Source organism: Macaca thibetana, chromosome 9 (genome assembly GCF_024542745.1).
Source record: "Macaca thibetana thibetana isolate TM-01 chromosome 9, ASM2454274v1, whole genome shotgun sequence".
In the NCBI taxonomy this organism is placed as follows: domain Eukaryota; kingdom Metazoa; phylum Chordata; class Mammalia; order Primates; family Cercopithecidae; genus Macaca; species Macaca thibetana.
In genome coordinates this window covers 26,487,728-26,502,940 of record NC_065586.1, presented here as the reverse complement: position 1 = coordinate 26,502,940, position 15,213 = coordinate 26,487,728, and the positions used below count along the sequence as shown (strand labels likewise).

The window sequence follows — 15,213 nt, the reverse complement described above, 5'->3', positions numbered from 1 at the left end:
ACTATAAAGTCGTAATTTACCTACAGTACCCAATATTCACTGTAATTATCTATTAAGAAATATAGGTGGGGAAGAAACAAATCCTGTTTCTAGTTTTTATTTTTTCATCTAGTTCTGTGCTATTTTAAAATCTGTATTTCTTTTTGCAGAAATGGGAATCAATTAAAAATAAAATCAAATCTGTATTTCTATAGAGTTCTGAAAAATGCTTGTAATTTAGTTGAACACTTTTGGTTGCCTTTGATAGATTTCCTTCTATTGACTTTATTGGGTTAACAGTCTTTAAGCAAGTAGCTGTAGCTCTTGAGACCAGCAGCATTCTTTCCTGCCCAAGTTTTGGATATGTGGCAAAAGTAAATTTGTTTTCCTTTTACATTTTTTTATTTTTTGAGGTGGAGTCTTGTTCTGTCTCCCAGTGTGGAGTGCAGTGGTGCGATCTTGGCTCACTGCAACTTCTGCCTCCCGGGTTCAAGCAATTCTCCTGCCTCAGCCTCTTAAATAGCTGGGATTACAGGTGCCCGCCACCACGCCCAGCTAACTTTTATATTGTTAGTAGAGACGGGGTTTTGCCATGTTGGCCAGCCTGGTCTTGAACTCCTGACCTCAAGTGATCCACCCATCTCAGCCTCCCAGTTGTGGGATTACCGGTGTGAGCCACCACTCCTGGCCTTATATTTTTAAACGGTAAATAATTTACATATTGTTAAGAAAGTCTTAAATATTCTACTTTAGATTCCCATATACCTTCAAATAGAGAGCTGTTGTTACTTATGAGGATGATAAACTTGAGTGGCCTTGAATTGTGTTTTTACCCATATTTTCTTTCTTGGTAAAGCAAATTTAACTATGAAAATGGGACCATATTTATAGAAGTTGACAAATTTGGAATGACATATCGGGTAATATACTTGATAGTAGAGGATTAAAAAGTATCTTCCCAAGAACTAGGGGTGAGCATACTTTGTTTGGTATAAAGCCAGATGGTAAATATTTTAAACTTTGCTGGCTATACAGTCTCTGTCACAACTACTCAGTCCTACTGTTGTAGCGTAAAAGAGGACATAGTACATGAGTAAGTAGATGTGGCCATATTGCAATAAAACTTTATTTACAAAAAATGCAGTGGTTTGGATTTGTCCATGGGCCATGATACACTTTAGATTGCTTTCCACAGCAGTTTGCAAAGGAAGTGAATATAGGCTGAGCATCCCTATCTGAAAGTCCCAAATTCAAAATGCTTCAAAATCCACAATGAGTTCCAACATGATGCCGCAAGTGGAAAATTCCACACCTGACCTCATGTGATGGGTCACAGTCAGAACGCAGGCACATGACACAGTTTATTCAGTGTTCCCAAGGGAAAAATAAAATTACCTTCAGGCTATGTGTGTAAGGTGTATGTGAAACAAAAATGAGTTTTGTGTTTAGACTTGGATCCCATCTCCAAGATAGTATCTCATTACCTATATGTAAAATTCCAAAGTCTGAAAAAAAAACCCAAATCCAAAGCAGTTCTGATCCCAGGCATTTCAGATAAGGGTTACTCAACCTGTATCTTGAACTGAAAAGAATTACAGACACCACAGAATTGCCACGTTCTCTAAATATTAATTAAAATCCTTTGAAGTAAGTAAATATTCTTTTTAAAAAATCTGGGAACAGTACCTTAAATTAGCATGGGTCCTTGAATGAGTAGGATGTGATTTACCTTCCAGTGACTGTGTATTTTCAAATTAGATAGCTTGGGTTGTTACCTGGTTTACTGAATGGCTATGCAGCTTTGCCTGATAATTATTTCGAAAAGCGGTGCTTTGTATATGATAGGCACTTGGTATTTGAATGAATTGAAACATCTAATAAATTCTGAAGTTCAGAGAGCTTTCTTAAAGTGATTGACAGAACCTATTGACCTGTTCAGTCTAATCAGATTGTCATTTGACTCTTAAGATTAAGCCAATGATATAAGTACATGGTTGGCACTGACCTACTTATATTGATAGATACAAAAATTAAGAAATCTTCATAAAAATGGTTTTGCTGTGCTATATATTTAATTGGCTTTGTCTTAAAATTCAAGTAAATGTTGGATATAGTGCATTCATGTGATATTTCAACTCTTTTTTCCATAGTTGTTGCAATATATGATTATACAAAAGACAAGGATGATGAGCTGTCATTTATGGAGGGTGCAATCATTTATGTTATAAAGAAGAATGATGATGGCTGGTATGAAGGAGTCTGCAATCGAGTGACTGGTCTGTTCCCTGGGAACTATGTTGAATCAATCATGCACTATACTGATTAATTTTTTTTTTTTTTTTTTTTTTTTTTTTTGCTTTTAAAGTAGATTCTTATTACTCAGTCATACTGTGGGACAATTATGGTTAACAGAACTGTCTTAATATGTTTTAAAATGTGCCCATATTTTCAGAACATGCTGTTTTATTGGTAAATTGAATGTCTACCTGTAAGCATAAATCTTTGTGGCAGTTTGTGTATTGCTAAATAGCAATTTATACAAGAAGCTGTCCATAACTGATTATGCTTATGTACTTACTTACACATTTTTAACTTTATGACCAGCCTAAATATTCTGGGGGAAGTGGGGTATAATATTTAACGAATCATTATTCAGATTGTACCATTACATGTTTCAGTGCAGCATGATTACTAACGCTATGTCAGACTAATATTAAAATCAGAAAATTTAAATGCTGGTGCTGGTCAGACTTTTTTTGTTAGATTCTCTCATTTAAAAAAATACTGTTTGTTTAAAGCATGCATAAAAATTTATGTATTGAAATATACTTAAAAATTCCAAGATGCTTCCCATTTGTGTAATATTTACCTGGAGGACTCATACTTAGGTGTCTTAACATGAATTGAGTCTCCAAGGGTCTCCATGTGAAACAAAAGAAGCAAAAAGAGAATTATCTGTAATGTTGTAATTTGTACCTAAGTTTTTTAATGAGTGAAATTTGCATTATAAATTTTTTCCATTCATAAATACATAAGTGAACCAAAGGTTTTTGTCCTTTCCTTCACTGGTTTGCTTTAAAAAAAAATAAAAGATAATGATTTATTGCAGAATTATGGTTCTATTTTCTCAATATGTTAACTTGGAAAAAAATTTTAGCCTTATCTTAATCTGTCCCAACAGCAACGTGACGGGTTTTTGCAGATTCAAAATCTGCAATGGTTATTTACAAGTCAATCTACTGAATTCCTTTTTTAAAGAATCTTTTGAAGCTAAGAAAATGTGTCAAATTGTGCATTCATTCTGTAAGTAAAATTCGTAAGGATTGCCATGTCCTTCAGTTTTGGACTGTTGTACACTGGTTCAATGAAAGGAAGTTAAAAGTACCTTTTACATATTGTAAAAGTGGATACAGTTGATTTGTGAATAGGCACTATTTAATCCATTACCTGGCACTAGCAACATTAGAATTTTAAAATAAAATAATTGGGAAAGAAGGTGGGTCATGTATTAATCAGTGAACAGAGATTTACCTAATGAACAGACTTGTATTGTCTTTTGACATAATCAAAATGCAACACATGCACTTTGTGTGTCTCCTCTTAATTTAAGGGAGGGCTGAGGGATGTTTTCTCTCCTTGTGTATAATTCTATATTGCTTAGGATATTAAAGTAGAGCACTCAAGTGTGGGTTTCTGTGTTATTGAGGATTTGTTTGGAATTCAAATTACAGTTATGTACTGGACGTTACAGACTTGTAACACCATAGTGAATGGTAAGACTAGTGCAAAACAGTTATTTCTGAAAATTAAAGACCATTACTGCTACCAAATCAATGTGACTATTTCATACGCATTTTGCCTTTGTTAATTTTAAACAAACAAAGTATCATTAGTGATCAGCTAGCTACCTTCTACTTTCCATTTTTGAAGTGGATTGTTCTCTTAATTTGTATATAACCTGTTGTCTAAATTTTATGTACAGTCTTTTATAATAAACCATTCTCCTATATGAAACTTTGGATACTGTTAAAATATAACTAATGTGGACTTCAATGCAGACTTCACATTTTTCTCATCTTTACTCCCACAGTAAATCAAGACAAACCATTTGAATTTTAACATCGATTATTTATTTGTGTAATGGCCTTACATGTGGATATTAACAGTGTAAACAATACCACATATAACCATCAAGATACCTCGATTATAATTTATAGGACTAGAATGACAGATTCAGATGGTTTAATTACATTTAAAAAGTTTTCTGAAAAAACTTTTGCAATAAAAAAAATAAATTGCCCATCAATAAGTTTGATATCTTTTAAAATGATTTTTGGTTATCTGCACATGAAGCAAACAAAGTGTATTCCACAAAATTCTTTAGGCACAGTCTGGTGAGATAGCTGCCAGAAAGAACAGAAAGAGCTGTCATTTCTCTCTTGTGAGGACAATTTCTGAAAGTTGAATGAGGGCATCTCTTTCTGGGGATGGTCGAAGTTTACTGATCTCTCTTATTGCTTCATGGCAGTACTGCTGGGCGAGGTAGGTTGTTTGTTGCACACCATCACTCTACGAGATACAGAACAAAACAGAACAGATGCCTGTCACTGACTGAATTCCTGCTATAATAAATGAACACATAGTTTTGAGATCAGATGAGCTGAGGGTTACAGTTTCAACAGTCAAACTACATCTCTAATGTTCTTTTCCCGACTCATAGTGCTAACTTCCTTTAGGCCTTTTTCTCATATTGAAGCAAATTTTTATTCTATTAGCATGCAAAACAACTAGCTCATCAATATTACGTGGTCATCCATTTTCCCCTTTTACTTGACTTTCTCAAAAGTTCTACATACAAAGTATTGTTACACATTTAAATGTAAAAAAAACACAAGTAAAACTTATAAAGAATAAAGACATAACAAAATGAAAGTACAGAGGGTTTATGAAGAAAGTCAGGTTCCTTTCTTCCAAAGGCACTCACTTTATCCATTAGTTTTTCTTTTTCTGTTTTTTTTTTTTGAGACAGGGTCTCACTCTGTCACCCGGACTGGAGTGCACGGCGTGATCTCAGCTCACTGCAACCTCTATCTCCCGGGTTCAAGCAATTGTCCTGCCTCAGTCTCCCAAGTAGCTGGGACTACAGGCGCATGCCACCACACCCAGCTAATTTTTGTATTTTTTTTTTTTTTTGAGACAGAGTTTTGCTCTTGTTGCCCAGGCTGAAGTGCAATGGCACGATCTCGGCTCACTACAACCTCTGCCTCCTAGGTTCAAGCAATTCTCCTGCCTCAGCTTCCCTAGTAGCTGAGATTACAGGCATGTGCCACCATTCCTGGCTATTTTTTTTTTTTTGTATTTTTAGTAGAGACAGGGTTTCTCCATGTTGGATATTTACATTCTATTCTGTAACCATGTTTTAAAATATTGGTTCTTTCTAAAAGCCAAGTACTAATAAAGTATCATTTCTATGATGTAAAAATATTTACTGCAGAATCAAGTCATATACTATAATTCTATTTCCTTCTCCATGGCTCATGATCCCTCTGACATTTATTTATTTATTTATTTATTTATTTATTTATTTATTTATTTATTTATTTTCAGACAGAATCTTGCTCTGTTGCCCAGGCTGGAGTGAAGTGGTGTGATCTTGGCTCACCACAACCTCCGCCTCCCAGGCTCAAGGGATTCTCGTGCCTCAGCCTCCTTAGTAGCTAGGATTACAGGCGTGTGCCACCACGCCTGGCTAATGTTTGTATTTTTAGTAGAGACGTGGTTTCACCATGTTGGCCAGGCTGGTCTCAAACTCCTGACCTCAGGTGATCCACCCGCCTCGGCCTCCCAAAGTGCTGGGATTACAGGCGTGAGCCAGTGCGCCCAGACCCCTCTGACATTTAGAAATAGAATATTCCTAACACTGTGGTTGAAAGAAATCTGATTTTCTATACCAATTGCTCAAAACATGACACATTTTAGTTTGCTGTTCCTTTTTGTACAGAAGCCTGCCTTCTCTCAGTGTTTTCCACACATTTTGCTGAAGTACATCTGCAAATAACCTACCCAGAAAGTGTTCACGCAGGCCAGGTGTGGTGCTCACGCCTGTGATCCCAGCATTTTGGGAGGCCGAGCTGGGCGGATCACGAGGTCATGAGATCGAGACCACAATGGCCAACATGGTGAAACCCCCGTCTCTACTAAAAATACAAAAATCAGCCGCGCATGGTGGCGGGCGCCTGTGTTCCCAGCTACTCAGGAGGCTGAGGCAGAAGAATCACTTGAACCCGGGAGGCGGAGCTTGCAGTGAGCCGAGATGCACCACTGCACTCCAGCCTGGCGACAGAACGAGACTCCGTCTCAGAAAAATAAAATAAAGAAGTGTTTATGGGAAGTCAGTGTTTTAGTCCCGATGTGTGGTGACTTTCTTTTGCCTTCAGATTTAATGGATCTTAGGTTTAAAATGTTTAATCATTATTTGCAAGACCTTCCTCCACTGCCTTCTAGCACCCAGTATTTTTGCTATTCATTGAGCCAGTTTTGACACCTTTTTCTTGCGTAAGTGACCACTTTTTAATTTTCTTCCCGAAATACTTGTTACATGATGGCACCGGTCCTTGTAGCTCTTCTTATTTTCACTATTTCCCCCTTTCTGTTTTACACTTGGGAGGATTTCCTCAATTTCACATTGCAGACGTTCTTTGGAGTTTGCTCTGCAGTCATTTCCAGTTTCTTTTTTTTTTTTTTTTTTTTTTTGAGACGGAGTCTCACTCTGTCCCCCTTGCTGGAGTGCAGTGGCCGGATCTCAGCTCACTGCAAGCTCCGCCTCCCGGGTTCAGGCCATTCTCCTGCCTCAGCCTCCCGAGTAGCTGGGACTACAGGCGCCCGCCACCTCGCCCAGCTAGTTTTTTTTGTATTTTTTAGTAGAGACGGGGTTTCACCGTGTTAGCCAGGATGGTCTTGATCTCCTGACCTCGTGATCCACCCGTCTCAGCCTCCCAAAGTGCTGGGATTACAGGCTTGAGCCACCGCGCCCGGCCCTATTTCCAGTTTCTTAGAACTTGCTCTTACTCATTTAAAAAGTCTGATCCTGTCTTGTTTTGTGAATGTGGTATATTTTTGGATCCTCCTATTTATGTTTTTCCTGAGTTTCCCCCCCCCCGTTATTTTAGTCCCACTCTTTTGTTCAGCAAGCTTTAGTCAACTCATTTGTAACCCTGAGTTGTCTATTCACATTTAATGAGGGAATAGGACTAGAAGCTATGTGGGTGAACAGGGAGCTAGAATTTTGGAGAATTTGTTCAGAGAACATTCCCGTGGATTTTTGTTTTCCCTAAATGCGTTTCTGGCTAGGATTGCTGGAACTTTGCTATTTTCCATAGGTGCTACTATTAATTTCCCTCTTTTCAGTTCCACCTCCCACTCCAGCCTTCAATAATACCATTATTTCTGAAGCCAGAACCTCTCCCAGGGATATTGACTTTTATCAGCTCCAGCTCCCTCCCATAGTTTTTAATAGTACTTTTAAACCATTCTCCAAAAAAGCCAGTAACCCATAGTGAATGATGAGGCTTAACAGCATAGTCAGTTAAAAGAGAAAAATAACCTTTTAGGGGTTGGGGGTTGCTTTTTAAATGTTTTAAGAATCAGAACGGTAATTATTTGGAAGTCTTTCAGGTACCACACTAAGTACGGATCTCACGGCACACTTGCTTTGTAACAATGTTTTTGCTCACTCCGACTCATCCAGGAGATCTGTTGGCTGCAAATGATGGTGAGCTTGGAAATGGCTCATTCTCAAGAGAGTCAGTCACCAAAACTCAAGTCATGCAAAGAGATGTGGCTTCCACAGAAAGCTTCTGAAGATATGTGGCAATATATTTAAAACAAGCCACTAGCCCCTAAACAGGGTTAAATGGTTCTCCCTTTAAAAGAAAAATGTTTGTATAAATGTATAGTTTGCCTATGTTGGTTTAATTGTTTTCAATGATCATGTCTTTAGTCACACTTTTATAACAGGTAGGACAGACTAGGAAAGCCCAATTAGGAGTAGCCCATTGCAGTAGTGCAGCTGCAGCCCACGTGGGGTCACGGATGGGGACACGGATGAGGCTGGGGCTGAGGCTGGGTGACTGGGGGCCTAGTGATTCTGCTGATGGACACAGGGAAGGCTGGTTCCACACCACTCTGCTTCAACACTAACAGTTCACCAGAATCACTTAGGTACCTTTTACCAGACATTAATATCTGTGCCTTACCCAAGACCAGTTAAAACAAAATATTTCCTAAGTAGTCTAGAAGAGAAATGAAAACAAAAAATCTGAAAAATGAGTTTTCCCTTCTCAGTTTTTGTCACATCAAGAGTTGACCAAACAGTCTTGTATCTGTAATTTAATGTTTACATTTTTGGATTAAAGGACTTTGCCACGTTGTTCCTGCTGCTGCCTTTCTTTTAAAAATAGTCTTACCTGTAACACATACTGTCGAGCTCTGTCTACATCTCCCGGCAAACTGAACCTTCGCATGATCATAGCATTCATTTCTGGGAACTAAGAAAAAAGAGAGAAAATCTGTTTATTTCTCTTGGGGGAAACAAGTGTTCTAACACTAGTTTGTAACAATAGGAAATAAGAAACAACAAAAATGTAATTAAATGTCTAAATGATGTGGGGGAGCAATAAACTGTGGCAACAAAAGCTGAGCTAAGAGGCATCCACTGTCTATGCCTAGGCACTGTGGTGGTGTACAGGAGGAGAGACACTAGTCCTTGTTTATTCTGATGTTTTATCCTAGTCCAACATTGAGTAAGAGAGGCAGGAGGAATAAAGTACATCTCAACAACAACATGGTTCTGGCTGGGTGTGGTGGCTCACGCCTGTAATCCCAGCACTTTGGGAGGCCGAGGTGGGCGGATCACCTGAGGTCAGGAGTTTGAGACCAGCCTGGCTAACATGGTGAAACTCTGTTTCTACTAAAAATATAAAAAAATTAGCTGGGCGTGGTGGTGCACGCCTGTAATCCCAGCTACTCAGGAGGCTGAGGCAAGAGAATTGGTTGAACCCTGGAGGCGGAGGTTGCAGTGAGCCGAGATTGCGCCACTGCACTCCAGCTTGGGCAACAAGAGTGAAACTCCATCTCAAATAAAAAAATAAAAAACAACATGGTTGGTAAACTTGAAATTGTATCAGGATCGCCTGTACTGCTTGTGGGGCCTCTCCCCCAGTTTCTGATTGAGTAGGGGTGGAGCCTTGGCATGCATTTCTAACAGATTCCCAGGTGACACCAGTATCTCTGGTCTCTGCCAACATTTTGCGAGTCACTGGCCTAGGATGAGGATGGGAATTAGGCATTCTACTCTAAGTACTAAATTGATTACCAACTGAAAGCTATTGAGGTTTCTGAGCAGAGAGCATTACGTACAGAGCTCTGCCTTAAGCAGTGTGTACAGTGGATCTGAGCAGTGGTGCATGACACTGACTGCATACTGGGATCAGCTGGGGAGGTTTTTGTGTTTTTTTTTTTCTTCTGAGATGGAGTTTCGCTGTGTCGCCCAGGCTGGAGTGCAATGGCACGATCTCAGCTCACTGCAAACTCCACCTTCCTGGTTCAAGCGATTCTCTGCCTCAGCCTCTTGAGTAGCAGGGACTACAGATGTGCGCCACCACACCTGGCTAATTTTGTATTTTTAGTAGAGACAGGGTTTTGCCATATTGGCCAGGCTGGTCTTGAACTCCTGACCTCAGGTGATCTGTCCACCTCAGCCTCCCAAAGTGCTGGGATTACAGGTGTGAACCACTGCGTCTTGCCTGGGGAGGTACAGTTGCCTAGATCCTGTTCCCAGAGATTTTGATTATATTGGCTTGGTGCTTAGTCTGGGCACCAGGATTTTCAACCCCTTCCCATCTACTCTGATATTTTTAATGTGCAGCCAAGGTTGAGAACCATGGAACTAAGAGAGTCAGAGGTAGACGGAACAAACAGGTTACTAGAGTAGTTTATAAAAAAGACTTGAATTAATCTGATAGCAAGAAGAGGGGGAAAAAAAAAGGTAAAAATCCAATTGAAGGTAAAATCGATATTCTACAATACTTAGCAACTATTTATAACTGTCACCATTAACAGAATACAAAAGCCAGGACACCAAATCACTTCACTTCCTAGATCCAAGCTCTAGTCTTGGTTTGGCTACCAACTGCCACAGCTGAGTGACTTCCTTAGTCCCTGGGGTCTTAGGCTTCTCCTCTTCATGACCGGAAGCCCTTGAGCTCTAACAGTCTACGGCTCCACGGAAGAGGTAAGATGTGTTTGGTTTTGGCCACGTCAGTGCTTATAGCAGTTGCCAGTTTTTCCCTGGCAGTGAACCTGAAGATGAAAAAAGTTGTTGTCCTGTAACCATGACCATGGTATTAGTAATCCTAGAAGAAAAAATAGGGCATACATAGAAAAGCCTCAGCCGAGTGATCACAGACGAAGAAAGAATGTTTCTTTCAGACCAAAATATGTGTCAGAACAAAGCTCTAAACATGTAGAGACTGCTAATGTGTTTACAGAATTTATAGAGCCAGCAACTGGTTAGTTCTTATGAAAACCAGTAATTTCCTTTAGTTACTGGTGTTTTAAGAAGAAAACAAGCTACTAGAAAGAAATCAGGGAAGCCCAAATCAACTTCTGTGGTAAAAAAGCCAAATCAAGTAGGTTTTAGTTTTGTTTTGAGACTTGTTCTGTTGCCCAGGCTGGAGTGCAGTGGTGCAATCATAGCTCACTGCAGCCTCAAACTCCTATAGGTTCAAGTAATCCTCCTGTCTCAGCCTTCCAAGTAGCTGGGACTACAGGCATGCAGCTGGCTAATTTTTTTAAATTTAAAAAAAAATTTTTTTTGAGATGGAGTCTCACTCTGTCGCCCAGGCTGGAGTGCAGTGGCACAATCTTGACTCACCGCAACCTCCGCCTCCCAGGTTCAAACGATTCTTCTGCCTCAGCCTCCCGAGTAGCTGGGACTACGGGGCACATGCCACCACACCCTGCTAATTTTGTGTATTTTTAATAGAGACGGGGTTTCACCATGTTAGGCAGGATGGTCTCGATCTCCTGACCTTGTGATCCGCCCACCTCGGCCTCCCAAAGTGCTGGGATTACAGGCGTGAGCCACTGCGCCTGGCCAATTTTTCAATTTTTTATAGAGATGGGGTCTTGCCTTGTTGCCTGGGCTGGTGTCAAACTCCTGGCTTCACATGATCCTCTCACCTGGGCCTCCCAGAGTGCTGGGATTATGGGTGTGAGCCACTACACATAGCCTGTTTTCGTTTTTTAATACCACATACTTGCTGGATATCTAGAAGGTTTTATCGTTAACACTAATGTGATCCTCTTGTAGGCATCTGGTGACATTACTGTGTTTATGATGTATAAGCTTTTTCTACAGTACCAGCAAGTGTAGTAAGATGTGCTGACTGGGTGTTTTCACTGATGCTTTTACTATGAAAAGCACTGAGAAAGCAAAATTTGAAAAAATTATTTGCATTGAGTGACTACATCCTTCCTTCCAAACATGTCATGTGTGCAATTATAATATGCAAAACATCGAACTCTTCCCCGGGCACTCCCCAGTCCCCTCCATGTGTATGTGGAAAAGAAAAGAGAAACACAGCAGGAAGAACAGTTGCCTGCAGATTTAGTGACAAATAAAAGTTCTGTTTGCTCAGGTGGTGTTTTTAAGAGTAGGAAAACCACCTGTGGGTAAATCAGGTTGTAGTGCTGTGAAACCCATCCATACACTAAACCGCCAAGGTGATCAGTAGATGAGTTTTCCCAAGCAAAACGTGGGTCACTCTAAGGCACCAACTAGTCACCACGACAGCATAAGGCCTGTGCAGCTGGTGCAGGGGCTGGTGATGGCATTTGGAAACGTGGCTACAGCTGACATTTGGGTCTAGTGACTTAGCAAATAAGGAAGAGAAGCAGAAGAAAGGAAAGATTTGTTTTTGTTAAAAAAGATATTTGAAGAGTGATGAAGTTTCATCAGATAAAGTAAAGCACTTCCATTTTGTTTCTGAAGCTTTCAAAGTCCAATTAACTTGAGGTTTTTGTTCTTAAAGAGAATATGTACACATATACATACATACATGGGAGGGTGCTGTCATCCCTGGGACTTCTCCAGAAATCCCCAAAACTCTTCTTAAATCCTCTGAACCAACTGTTACCAGGAAACCCCTTAAGAGAGATGTTAAAAATAAAGGAACTCCAAAGAGAGGGGGTTTCTGTCAAGTGCTGGGTGGTGCAAACTCCAAGACAACCCACCACACCAAGTTAAAAAGGAAAAGGTGGTTTCCCAAGAATGCTTGCCCTGGCCCAGTGTTCACAAATGGAAAAGCTCAAAGAGCATCTCATCAGCACACACAACTCACCTACCAAAGGGAAAGGATTACAGACGTCTTAGAACTCCTCCACTAAGTAGGTATGCTGTTCATAATAACAAAGACATCACACAGAGAGGATTCTTTGAGTATCATCAGTGCCCGGGTGGGTTAGTTACCTGCTCTGTGGGAAGGCCTGTTTGGTATCATAGCTACTAACTTCTCAGCATTACCAGTGGCAATAACACTGTGTATGATGTAATAAAATGAATACTGGTCTTAGACTTGTTCAGTTCCCTGCTGTGCCATTTACCAGATGTTTAATTTTGGCGAGGTTTGAGCATCAGTTTCTTACTTGTAGAATAGGCACCATGATATCTACCACAAAGAGGAGTTGTGAGATTAGAGATAATGTATGAAAGAATCCTTTGTAAACTAAAAACACATTTTCATTAAGTGGAGATACTGCACATTCTTAACGTTATTTTTGGAACTTGTTTTTACCCAGAATGAATTTTAGTCCCAAAAATCTTTTGACACATTTCTTGCTAAGAATCTCTTGTTTGACAGTGTATTCCACAAAAGAGCCTAACCTTGCTGTTTTATTAGAAGGCAACTTATAAATACATATTTGGCTAACGTCTGGCCCATGTGCCACAAGACAGAAACATCAGTCTACTTTTGAAATGAGTTCTGTCCAGAGTCACTTCCTGCTTGGACTCCATTCTGTGTTCCCTTTTCTGAGGCTGCAATGTGCCTTTTAAACTCACTGCCTTATGGGCAGATGAGAACACTGCTGTCTGGTGACTGTGAGTAGGTGCCTCATGACTGGGATTTCCCAGTAAAGCACACACAAAACCATGGCTCGGGGTACAGTAATCTTTTTTCTTCCTTTTGCTTGCGTTTTTTAACCAGCATTTTTCTTTCTTTCTCTTTTTTTTTTTTTTTGTTTTGAGATGGAGTCTCACTCTGTCGCCCAGGCTAGAGTGCAGTGGTGCGATCTCAGCTCACTGCAACCTCCGCCTCCCAGGTTCAAATGATTCTCCTTCCTCGGCCTCCTGAGTAGCTGGGATTACAGGCGTGCACCACCATGCCCGGCTAACTTTTGTATTTTTAGTAGAGACGGGGTTTCACCATATTGGTCAGGCTGGTGTTGAACTCCTGACCTCGTGATCCACCTGCCTTGGCCTCCCAAAGTGCTGGAATTACAGGCATGAGCCACCGCGCCCGGCCTTAACCAGCATTTTTCAATCTCTTATAGATTACTGACAGATACTATGTAGAAGAGGTCCATCTCCCCTGTCCCCCACTATATATGAAGGCAGAGTTAGCCGTTACTCCTTTGTGTGTGGAGGGGAAAGTAAGTTAGTGTCTTTCGAAATCTATTCAGAGTGAAACTTACGGTTTAAGAAGGACTCAACCGATAACTTAGTATTCTGGGGTTCATAACAAGTATTTAACAACTTGAAGATTTTTACAAATACAGCAACCAAAACGTTTTCAGCGCCTTCTCCAGGGAGAGGCTTTTTCCTTCTATCCTGACAATCTTAGAGCCTAGGTAGAGGAATCTTTACCAAGCTAGCTGGATTTCAGCACACTCAGTCCATCTTACTGTCCTTCACTCATGTTTACTAACAAGCATCTGAGAAGTAATGTTCGCAGTTGTATAGGTGGAAGCCAGTGCCTCATTTTTCTAATCCCCGGCATAGTATCTACACGGCTCAAACGTTCCTCACTCATGCCTCAATGTACAAAAGGGGGTTTTTAGAAATTTTTGTCAAAACTGGGCACATGTATGATGCTCCTTGATTTTGGGCTGGCAAGTAAGTCTCATTGGGAGAGAGGACCTATTTATAGCATATCTTTCACTTCTTACCTCAGCCTCCAAAGTCTGAGAGGATGGAAGCCTTGTAATAATGAGGGCAGGTGTTCCTTCAAAGTGCCCTGACATCTCCATTCATAGCCCTAGCAAGCTGCCAAAGTAGCCTGGCCCAGCCACCCAGAACATCAGCCTCCCCTGGGAAGAATCACGCTGCCAATGGCTGTGCTAGATAGTGGGTGAAAGATAATCTTTCCTCTCTCCAATAGAAACCCACCAAAAGCAAGGGTCATGGTTTCTGTATCACAGTGGAATCACTGAATTCTATGGAGGACATGATTGACCTTTGTAAACGTGAAGACAGAATGAGGCAAAATCTCTGAAAGACCAAAAGTTACTATAATTTTAGACCAAAGAGCTAATGTTGAATTTCATGGCACGGTGATGAACATCTTATTGCTTTGCTACATACCAAATTAAATACTACTAAGATGAAAATCTATTAACAAGATGTTCCAACACCAACTAATGTCTCACTTATTTCAAGTAACATTCAGTACAGCCACAAGCCATGTGGCCAGCGTCTAGAGGAGGCTGTGAGGATGTCTGCTGTGTCAGTCGAGGGAACATCTTTGAAGCTTCCTAAGCCTTTCATTCACATTAAGGGGGACACGAGGGCAGCTGTACTGACTTCCTCACTTCTCAGTCCCTCGATCCGGAGAAAGAAGGAACTATGTGGGTCTACTGCACTCCACTGACTTCTTGACATTTTGAGGCAATGGCCGAAGTTCTAAGGCCTCTCTCAGAGCAGCAGAGTCTCATTAAACTTCTAAAACTGGAGAATTTCTTATGCTTGGAGGCCCCTGATGCTTCCTGTGCCTTTTAAGGGGCTCTGAGGACCACCAGAGTCCAGTCCTATAATCAACACTTGGAAACCGTTCACTTTGCCAGTGGCCAAAATATATGGAAATAATCACGATGCTACCTCAAATGCCTCTGGCACACCACAAGACACAAAGATCTTAAATAGGATCTTAGCTAATCCTCACAACCCCCCTGGGAGAA

General features: G+C 40.5%; 2 protein-coding genes across 20 annotated transcripts in view; one reads left to right on the top strand and one right to left on the bottom strand.

Annotated features, from left to right (window-relative positions):
* Window positions 1–3,809, top strand: part of ABI1 (abl interactor 1) — a 118,082-nt gene extending 114,273 nt beyond the window's left edge. For all 17 annotated transcript variants that reach the window (XM_050804546.1, XM_050804544.1, XM_050804542.1 and 14 more), the window contains one exon: window positions 2,130–3,809. In XM_050804546.1, coding sequence (XP_050660503.1) covers window positions 2,130–2,305 — 176 coding nt within the window. In that variant the 3' untranslated portion in view covers window positions 2,306–3,809. The remainder of the gene's footprint in view (window positions 1–2,129) is intronic.
* Window positions 3,810–4,086: 277 nt separating this feature from the next.
* PDSS1 (decaprenyl diphosphate synthase subunit 1) overlaps window positions 4,087–15,213 on the bottom strand; it is a 51,518-nt gene continuing 40,391 nt past the window's right edge. For all 3 annotated transcript variants that reach the window (XM_050804547.1, XM_050804548.1, XM_050804549.1), the window contains 2 exons: window positions 8,445–8,525; window positions 4,087–4,548 (listed from right to left, as the gene is read on the bottom strand). In XM_050804547.1, coding sequence (XP_050660504.1) covers window positions 4,408–4,548; window positions 8,445–8,525 — 222 coding nt within the window. In that variant the 3' untranslated portion in view covers window positions 4,087–4,407. The remainder of the gene's footprint in view (window positions 4,549–8,444; window positions 8,526–15,213) is intronic.